The sequence below is a fragment of the Populus nigra genome, chromosome 1 (assembly GCF_951802175.1).
Source record: "Populus nigra chromosome 1, ddPopNigr1.1, whole genome shotgun sequence".
In the NCBI taxonomy this organism is placed as follows: Eukaryota; Viridiplantae; Streptophyta; class Magnoliopsida; order Malpighiales; family Salicaceae; genus Populus; species Populus nigra.
In genome coordinates this window covers 38,359,081-38,368,715 of record NC_084852.1, presented here as the reverse complement: position 1 = coordinate 38,368,715, position 9,635 = coordinate 38,359,081, and the positions used below count along the sequence as shown (strand labels likewise).

General features: G+C 34.9%; 2 protein-coding genes across 2 annotated transcripts; one reads left to right on the top strand and one right to left on the bottom strand.

The window, feature by feature from the left end:
- Positions 1 to 840: 840 nt before the first annotated feature.
- Positions 841 to 3,409, top strand: LOC133696147 (uncharacterized membrane protein At4g09580). Its single transcript, XM_062118258.1, has 4 exons — positions 841 to 1,186; positions 1,973 to 2,243; positions 2,320 to 2,490; positions 2,842 to 3,409. The coding sequence occupies exons 1-4, from the start codon at positions 1,005 to 1,007 to the stop codon at positions 2,965 to 2,967; spliced, it is 750 nt and encodes a 249-aa protein (XP_061974242.1). The 5' UTR covers positions 841 to 1,004; the 3' UTR covers positions 2,968 to 3,409.
- A 1,172-nt stretch (positions 3,410 to 4,581) lies between these two features.
- Positions 4,582 to 8,213, bottom strand: LOC133675545 (uncharacterized). Its single transcript, XM_062096962.1, has 6 exons — positions 7,532 to 8,213; positions 7,381 to 7,439; positions 6,555 to 6,624; positions 6,352 to 6,477; positions 6,114 to 6,242; positions 4,582 to 5,254 (listed from the first exon to the last, which is right to left on the bottom strand). Exons 1-6 carry the CDS (start codon positions 8,135 to 8,137, stop codon positions 4,781 to 4,783), a joined length of 1,464 nt encoding a protein of 487 aa, XP_061952946.1. The 5' UTR covers positions 8,138 to 8,213; the 3' UTR covers positions 4,582 to 4,780.
- Positions 8,214 to 9,635: the final 1,422 nt, after the last annotated feature.

The following is a 9,635-nucleotide window of genomic DNA, read 5'->3' as shown; positions in this document are numbered from 1 at the left end:
GCTTGAATCTGAGATTACAAGGAAAACAAATCTCTTAGTTCTACTACTAGACCACCTATCAGATGATTATGTTAGAAATATATTAATAGATGAGTATAAAGTATGGTACTACTTGCAATTGTTGGTTTAGAATTTTAAATTCATATTAAAAATTCTTATAAATCTTCTTAATAATTTTTTCATTACGTCGTGACTTCAAAGTAAGTAGTGTTTTTAATGACTATGTTTTAGTTGATATTTAAAATTATAATAGTAGTTATAGTTCAAAGTGTTTTTTTCTTAGAAATATATTAAAATAATATTTTTTTTATTTTTTTAAAATTATTTTTGATATCAATACATAAAAATAAAATAAAAACATAAAAAATAAATTTAATATATAAAAATATAAAAAAATATAAAAATAATTTTTTTTTAAATACACGTAGACAACCAAGTTAGAAGTGACTAACTTCAAAAATAAGTGTCCAATGTATAAAACAAAAAGAAGATGAAAATAAAGGGAAAGGAAATCCTGTAGAAGTAGCGGCGATGAGGGTCCAAAAGAGAGGCCACGGCATCTCTCAAGTCTCGACGTGGACGCACCAAAGCAAAACGTAGTTAGTAGAATGGCTAAAAAGTAAAAACGCGGTGGGAGAGGACCACCGAAGACTGTCGACATACGACAATTGTGCAATTTTTCCGTTCTCTTGTTCACTCGATTCTCGTAACTTTTGGGATTTAATTTTCTCTCTCCAAAGAATATTCTTTCTCTCCCTCTCCATTGGGTGTCATAAGATAAGAAAAACATGCAGGCAGAGAGAGAGAGAGAGAGAGAGAGAGACAGAAACCGTATTTAAAACACACCAAACAGAGAGAAGGAAGGAAGGAAGGAGTGTCCTAAAAGCAAAGCAGCTCTAACTTAAACCTTTCCCTCCCTTCCCTTCCCTTCCCTTCCCTCTCTCCCTTTCAAAGCAAAAAAGCAAAAAAAGATATCGAAGGAGAAAGAAGGGAGTTTGTGAGAGATGAAGGGAAAAGGAGGACATGTGGGATCCAGATTTCCTTTGAGCTCCTGGGAGGTTGCTGCTGCTTCCTCTGTTCTGTTGGGATTCGTTCTGGGTCTTTTGGGGGTTTACCTAACCATGCCTGAATCTGATTACAGTTTCCTCAAGCTCCCTCGCACCCTTGAAGATCTTCAAATCCTCAGGTTTTCTTTCTTTCTTTCTTTCTATTACCATTCATGTCTACCTTTTCTGTTGCACGGAATTGTTTCAACTTTTTCAGGATTTTTGAAAGAGATGGGCAAATCTTGGTCTTGCTTTTTAAATAAATTTCATTCATTTGTGTTCTGCTGGTTGCTTTTTTTTTTTTTTTTTGGGGGGGGGGGTGTTTGATAGTAAAGGAAGAGCTGACTGTTTTATCAAAGCAAAATCAAGACCCATGCCTTTTAAAGTGAAATGTGGATTCCCTTTCTACTTGCCGATATCTATTAGTTTAATTTGGTACATCAAGGGATTGCTCTGCTCTGCTCTGGTTGATATAAAAAATGGGTGTAAATTTTATGACCCAATTGGATTATTCAAATCAAGGATTTTTGGAAGGTTCACTGCATTTAAACCTTCATATGCAGGTGGTCTACATTTGAACTTCTGTTGCTTTGCAAGTTGAGCCAAAGCTTAGAATTTGTTTAATGGTTATTATATAGGAACTTGAACTAATGACAAGTATTGTTGGATTTTTCTTGTAATGTACTACTTGATATACCTGTCCTCTTGGGATAAATGAATCTGTACATCTCATGCGATCTCAAGGTGCTAAGACTTTGTTAAAATATTACTGGAAATTTGTACTGACTCTGTGATTTTTTCATATCAAAAGATATTGCTTCTGTGTTTCCTTTCACTTGCTACTCATAATTTCTTTGCTTCAAATTACTGCAATTGTGTTTTTCCTGATCATATGTGTATAGTATAATGTGGATGCTATTCTGCAGGGATCACCTTGAAACTTATACAAGTGACTACACTGCACAAGTCCTGGTGGGATACTGTGTGGTCTACATTTTCATGCAGACTTTTATGATCCCTGGCACTGTTTTTATGTCATTGCTTGCTGGGGCTCTTTTTGGAGTATTTAAAGGTGTAGCTTTGGTGGTGTTCACTGCCACTGCTGGTGCTTCTTCTTGCTATTTCCTGTCAAAATTAATCGGGCGCCCTCTTGTCTTCAGTCTCTGGCCTGACAAGCTTAGTTTCTTCCAAGAGCAGGTGAATCTCAACTCCTGCATAACGTGTGTTTATTTTTGCTGGAAAATTGTCAGAAAATTGTTTCTTTCACTCTCAGGTGGCTAGAAGAAGAGGAGGATTGTTGAACTACATGCTTTTCTTAAGACTAACCCCAACTTTACCAAATACATTTATTAATGTTGCTTCACCAATAGTTGATGTTCCTTATCACATTTTCTTCCTGGCAACCTTGATCGGACTTGTTCCTGCTGCTTATGTCACTGTTAAGGTATTTACTTGTGAAGCTTAGGTTTTTTTTTCATTGAATCTCTCTCTTCATCTGGCAAAAGCAGTGCTAAAAAATCAACTGGTGTCTGGTGTTACCAATACTCTGAGAAGAGAATAACAGAGTCTACTTTTTATTGGAGTAAATGCCATTATATATATAAAGCATCATATATATGCATGATGTTCTACCTCAGTCTATGAGTCATAAGCTGTAAAAATCAAATGCAATGTGAGCTGATTGATTAAGAATTGCAAAGGTGTATGAATTTTGAATTGTTAAGGATGTCATTAACGGAGAACTTACATGTCGTTGCTGCTTTCTAAATATGTTGGACACCTGGTTATCATGCAGGCTGGAATAGCTCTTGGAGAATTGCAATCTATAGGCGATCTTTATGACTTCAACTCCATTGCCACTCTATTCCTCATCGGGATTGTTTCTATTACCCCTACATTAATAAGCAAGAGTAAATCATAGTGTTTTTCTGGAAATACTTGCTTGATGTACATACGTCTTCAGCCACCTAGCAGGCATTACGGTGCCTCTTCGTTTCCGTACATCAAATAAATGTAAGTCACAGCTGTCCCTATTTGTGGATTTCACTGTCAAAGCTGCAGATGCCAGAGATGATGATCTCGGGAGGATGCCTGGCGTGCACGAGCTCATTTTCCTGTTGGGGTTTTTTATTTGTACTGGAGTTGTGGGATGGGTGGTAACCTGTATATTTTGAATGCCTAAAAAAAAACAGAGAGAGTAATCAATCTCAAAGATATGCACATCCTTTCTGCTAGAAACATTAAAAGGTCTTAACCAGAGATTTTCTCCTGTTGCAGCCTCGCAGGGTTTATCACAGTTGCAATACTATGTTAATCAATTTATGATGATGCACCCATTGATGTGCGGTGTTTGAGAGGGGTAATGATTTTTTTAAAATGTTTCGTTTTTTTTGCTGATATTAAAATAATATTTTTTTTAAAAAAATTATTTTTATATTGGTGTATCAAAATGTTTCAAAAACATAAAAAAGACAATTAATTTTAAGTAAAAAAAATATTATTTTGGCTGAAAAAAACGTTGACGTTATGCTTTTTCTATCGGAAAACTGTCAATAATTTCGGCTTCAGGAATTTAAAAAGATTAATGATTTCCAAAAGTCTAAATTCTTTAGAATTTCCAAAAATAAACTCTTAAATTCTTGTACTTCGGTTTACTTTAGAAATCCAACTTTTTAAAGAATCGCTTTCTCTAACCTGTTACTTTCTTTTTCTAGATGGAAAATTATTTAATAGTATAGCCTACGGAATCTTGTACTTGGAACGATATTTTTCTAGAATCAAGGCACCAGGAGTTTTCTTGAAAAAGATAATTCAATAGATTAACTTATTCGTTACTTGTAAAATTGATGAACTTATTGTATTTTTTTATTTTATTTTTGGAAGTAAACTTAATAGTAAATTTCCCCTCATTCCTTTATGCTATAGCCTGCTCTGAGCTAAAAATTTATTTGAAATTGTGATAGCAGTTACAGTTTAAAATATTTTTTAATTAAAAATAAATGAAAATAATTTTTTTTATTTTTAAAAATTTATTTTTGATATTAATCTATTAAAATTATTTGAAAATATATATTTTTTATTTTAAATAAACGAATTAAAATTTTTAAAAATATTATTTACACAAGTTATCAAACACTTTTTCTCTTTTTATTCAAAGCTTGAGCTTGAGGTTTGCTGAGCTAGCCATCAACTCTCAAAGCTGAAGCTGCAAGTTACAGTCCCAACTCAAAATAGACCTTTCCCACTAAACAACGCATGACAGGACGGGGAAAGGACAATCATTCATGTTATCGAGATATAGTTTGTTAGAAAAGAATAAAGATACTACCACCAAAGCGCTCCCTTCTTCCTATGGACCATAAGTTCATAATCCCTACTCCTGTATCGAGTTTTCATTTCCTTCAGAATTTTTTTTCCCAAGGCGTAGTCATGAACCAGCAATCCTAGAGCGTTTGGGGCAATAATTAGTTGTTGTTAGCGACTAGCGACCCCTTGAAACACTCCAAAATCCATAGAAATCAAGCATAAAGCCAAGTTCAAGAAATCCCACGAAGAAATAAAGGGTGCACAAAAAATACATTCTAGTCACAGATACACTGCTGATAAATATACTTGTACATGGATTTATGACGTAAATTAGAACAAGGAATGAAAATATCCCTATTTGCAAGAGATGGTGTCTTGCTGTCTTTTGGGATTGTTCACAACACAGGCATTTATATCTCCTCGTTTTCCTACCTAAATTTCCTGGCCTTTTTCTTTCTGTTGGAACTGTCTGGGGTCCGGCTATCGAGCTTGCGTTTTTGCCTGGCTGGTTCTAAAGCACCACCATCCTTGAGTGCTGTAGCTTTTGCCTTTCTTTTAGCAACAGCGGGTCTTTTCCCCTGATGCTTTTCTTCTCGTGGCTTAGATTTCATCTTAGGTGCTACATCTCGCTTTGAATGTGCAGGAGCATGGACTTTCTTCTCCACACCAGATTTGCTAGCACGCAAGCCCTGGTAGGATTTGGCAGCCTTCCTATCTGGCCTGTTGTTATGGTAAGGAGCCCTTGAATCTGGTGCCAACCTCTTGTTTGGTGAATTAGCTGTCCCTTCAGCAAATGAGTTCTTTCTCTTGGAGGGGGTAGAATCCTGTCTGGCATGAGATAGTCTCAGCTCTCTATCACGAAGCTTCAAATTCCGTTTCTTGATCACCAAATTCGCAGCTTCCTGCATGCCATCACTCAGAACTCGTTAACCTCACAGAACAGACCCTGGATTTATTGAATACACTATGCAAACTAATGAAAGCATTTATATAAAATTTAAGCTACTCTTGAGTAAGAACTTTCAGAAACCCAATTTTAAACAAGACAATCCTAAACTGCTAAAAGAGAATCCAAACACATCGACACAAAACAATCAACTAATACATACACAAGTAAACTTCATCCTTTCATTTCCTAGCATATCATCATAAAACAGCTATATGAAAATCCAGCCCTGACAATGCTCTTTGCCCAGTCTAACATGCCATCCACAAATGTATTGCCAAAGCAAGAAAATTTCAAGAACTACAGGCCAAAGCTTCAATCTCTTACAAAGTTACAAGTGATGCTTGACAGCTCCAATGATACATATCTGGACTAGAATAAAAATAATCTACCAAAAAAATAATCACAGCCATTCCCTAAGTAAATCATAGTTTGCCACTCCTTAAATCTGGAAAGAAAATACAAAATAACAAGACCACACTTTCACACTCATGTGAAATATGCTCTTTTCTTTTTAAATTGGATTATTTCTTAATAGCTTGTTATATAATCTAAGTATGTAACGGTCCAACTTGATATAACTTGAAATCTTAATCAACATCCAATTTAAAATATTGACTACAGAGTGTTACAAGAACCTTAAATTTCTAAATTTGGGGTACAAATGGCAGCTCATCAGAACACCAGCTTCAATGGTTATGTCACATCAGATAAAAATAGAGTTAGGAATGTGCTAAAAGAGGAAAGCATGTTATTATAAATCTCAATGATAAAATTATTGAAAAAACTGAGCATTAAATAGCAATGCATCATACCCTTGTTTTAAACAGCACATAGGCGATGCCCTTTCCTAGACCTACATGAGGATCTCTAATTACTCGAACAGCTTCAATACTGGATGCAAGATCTTTAATACCAATGAAAAGCTGATAAAGTTCTTCATCCTGCAGTGAGATGAAAGAGACATATCCAGATAAGATTAACAAAATTAGGCAGCAACAAATGCATACAGGGAGTAAATGCACATCAAGAAATCACATCATAGCTGATCACCTTCACATCAAAGGGGAGGTTACCAACAAAAACTGTCCTCTTGTTATCATAAAGGGGAGCATCTGACCCCTTTAACTTTTTGCGAGGTGGGCATGCCCTATCTACACGAATGTGATTGCTTCCAACCTATTTCAAAAAGAATAAAATAATCTTTTTTTACTTGAAACCATGTTGATTAGCCAACTTTTGGAAATGAAACATACCACAGCCATATTATGGGAGAGAGATGCCTCTGCCGATTGCTCATTCTTGAAAACAACATATGCATGAACACTGCAAAACATGGTATTCTTCATAAGAAAGTGACATTGCTATGAAAATAAATAGAAATTGATATAAGGGATCAACCAAAATCACAACACGAAGTTTAATTAAACAGAACGTCCTTATAGGCAAGAGAAGATCCCAGCAGTGAACTACCCTATAGTAAGTAAACATACATAATTAAATTAATTAGGTTTGTTTGTTAGTGATGCAACTCAAAGTTGAGATATGACAGTTAATCACAAAGCATGCACTGGAAATGGATTATCGTTTAGTTCCAGCTCTAGTAACTCAAGATCAACATTTTCACTGGTTTCTCTTCAGTTAATTACCAAGGCATCTTTTTTTTATCCTCACAGTGATCATTCACTTCAAGTTTCCCTTTCATGCATTTAATCAATAGAAGAAGCATGTGTATGTACCATTTTGCTTACGGACATCTAATTAATTCTTTTCCAGATTATGATACAAAAAAGCTAGGGAACATAGATTTTGTAAGGATTTTGAAACAAACCTCGAAAAACTGAAACAAGTACTTGCTAAATTTTTTATATCAGATGAACAAAGGAAGCAGACATGGTAACATTGATCAGGTGAAATTCTAGAATTACGGCATGAGAATGGACATCAAAACTAACTATCAGAATATAAATACGTCCTGAAACAACACGGAAACAAATCCATAATCTAAAGATACCTTAATTGATTTCACATGAAAAAAAGAGCAAATTACATCTCAAAGATCTGCAAAAAACAACAGCATACCTGTCAACATTATCATTAAATTTCTTCAACAAAATAGCTCCCTTCCTCGGTATCTTGGACTGCCCAAAATGAAAACCAACAGAGCAAACCATCAAAATCAATACAAATCAACAACAAAAAACCACAATCATCATAATCAAAGTACACCTACTTCAGCAATTGGCACGGACCGGATCCTCAGAGACTCAACGTCCCCAAACTTACTAAATTCCTTAATAAGTGTCTTCTTCTTCACCTTCAAAGGCAAATTCCCAACAAACACAGTCCTCAACAACTTGCTCTCATCATCAAACCCTTCACTCTCCTTTGAAACCAGCACATCCGCAGCATCATCAGTGTTTTTCCTCTTAGCTCCAACAACAACACTCGCATTTTCCTCATTATCTACCACTGGACCATACTTTTTAGCCTCATATTCTCTCTCAAGATCGTCTCTTTTTCTCTTCTTTCTCTTCCTTAACGTTTCCTCTTCTTTTGGCTCAAAACCCAAATTGGGATTTTCAGTTTTCACCTTTTTTAGTTTCTCTGTAGTTTCATAGAGGTTGGGTTTTTGGGTGTCGACATCGGTGCTGAGGTTTTCGTTGGATTTTGGGTCTTCGGGTTTTCTTTTGAAAGGGTTGCTATCAGAGAAAAGGGAGGAGGTAGAGGCGGTTTGATCGGCGCCGCTGAATAGGGTTTTGAAGACATCGGAAAGAGCAGAAGCCGTGTGGTTCTGGGCTGTGGAGGTGTCTGGTTCCTTGTGTTTCTTTTTGCCCATTGTTTTTCGAATGGAGAAGGAGGGAGGCGGTCAGGAGGATGTGAGATTCACTTATAAGTGATGTTATAAACTTATAGCATTGGGAAGGTTTTGCAGGCCTCCAAAGTCCAAACTCTTTTTATAAACCTAAAGCCCATTGTTATTTTGAATATTTTTTAAATAAGCACAATTATGATAATTTATTTTCTTGGTTATTCGAAGTTCTTCTTTTTTTAAAAAAAAAAAAAATAGAGTCGATTTTAGTTTTGAGGTTGATTTAACTGTTTTCATGCAAAATGTAATTTAATAATTTACATTTTACACACAGTTTTTAAAATTAACTCATTTGTTACCCGTATTTTTTGAAAGATATTAATTTTGAGGTTGTAATTCAACTAGTTAAATTTTAAATTTATTTTTTAAAAATCATTAGTTCGAGTCTTATAAATTTTAGGGTCACTAGAGACTTATATGGTCGTTAACTTCAAAATCCATAGAATTAGTCGAGGTACGCACAAACTAACCTAAACACTCACATTAATTAAAAAAATATTTTTTTAATATATTCACATTCATCTTGGTATATTCACAATCGTTATTTATAATCGTTATTTATATTTTACTTGTAATAAATCAAGTTGAGTTATGTGATGAACTCTTTTTACTCATTAGTTATCAACTTGATTTATATTTTTTTTAATTTTTAAGAAATTGTATTTAAATTTCATGAAACATTTACAAAATCACATTCAACAAAATTACTGTAAAGAGTCTCACATATAATCTTAATTTTTTCATGTTACATTTAAAGTATTAATGCAATATATACTTTAAAAATATAGAATTATATTATTAAATATCACTAGTTAGCTATTCGAATTGATTGTTAAATTGTTGATGGTTTGTATGACTACATGTATAGATCATTCAAGATCCTTTTTATATTTAGAAATAATACACAGTATTGAATTATGTGCTTATTATATCTTAAATTATGTATAGACGTATTCTTTCTTCGCGAGGTAAATACACCTTCTGATTTTCCTGCTGGCATTGGCTCTAGCAACCAAGCAATTATCGATCCTCCTAGCCTTCGTGTTCTGATTCAAGCTGATGCCATGCATGTAACCCTCTGGCGTCCCTAGCTAGTTTCCGTTTTCTTTCATTTCTCTGAAGATAAATTGTTACAAGAGTTTGATTATTGCCTGCTAAACTTCTCCCCCGTTGCCGTTCAAATTTGTACTTAGTTAGGGCTCTAAGTTTTTATCATGACCTGGTCGTTGAAATTCCTGGCTCAAACTCTTGCTGGCTTCCCTCTGTGGTGTCGATATTCTTAGTCTTGTGACCCTTTGCTTATATTTTGCTCTCATCTCCTTCTTCCGTGCAGGTTTGTTTCACCCCAACAGTTTTCCGATGCTGTTTCACGATACCGACTCACGGTATCGTCTCAAGCCTCCACAAAAAATATACGCAATGTCCAACTCAGGACCCTACAGCCTTGTCGATTTTGGCCTTTAAC

Bases quoted from the DNA above. Each gene is read 5' to 3' on its own strand.
- LOC133696147 (XM_062118258.1), top strand. From the start codon at position 1,005: ATGAAGGGAAAAGGAGGACATGTGGGATCCAGATTTCCTTTGAGCTCC. The intron at 1,187-1,972 runs GTTTTCTTTCTT...GCTATTCTGCAG, and splicing joins GAAGATCTTCAAATCCTCAG to GGATCACCTTGAAACTTATA. The intron at 2,244-2,319 runs GTGAATCTCAAC...TTTCACTCTCAG, and splicing joins TTAGTTTCTTCCAAGAGCAG to GTGGCTAGAAGAAGAGGAGG.
- LOC133675545 (XM_062096962.1), bottom strand. From the start codon at position 8,137: ATGGGCAAAAAGAAACACAAGGAACCAGACACCTCCACAGCCCAGAAC. The intron at 6,625-7,380 runs GTATGCTGTTGT...CATGTTTTGCAG, and splicing joins TTTAATGATAATGTTGACAG to TGTTCATGCATATGTTGTTT. The intron at 6,243-6,351 runs GTGATCAGCTAT...ATCTCACTGCAG, and splicing joins ACCTCCCCTTTGATGTGAAG to GATGAAGAACTTTATCAGCT.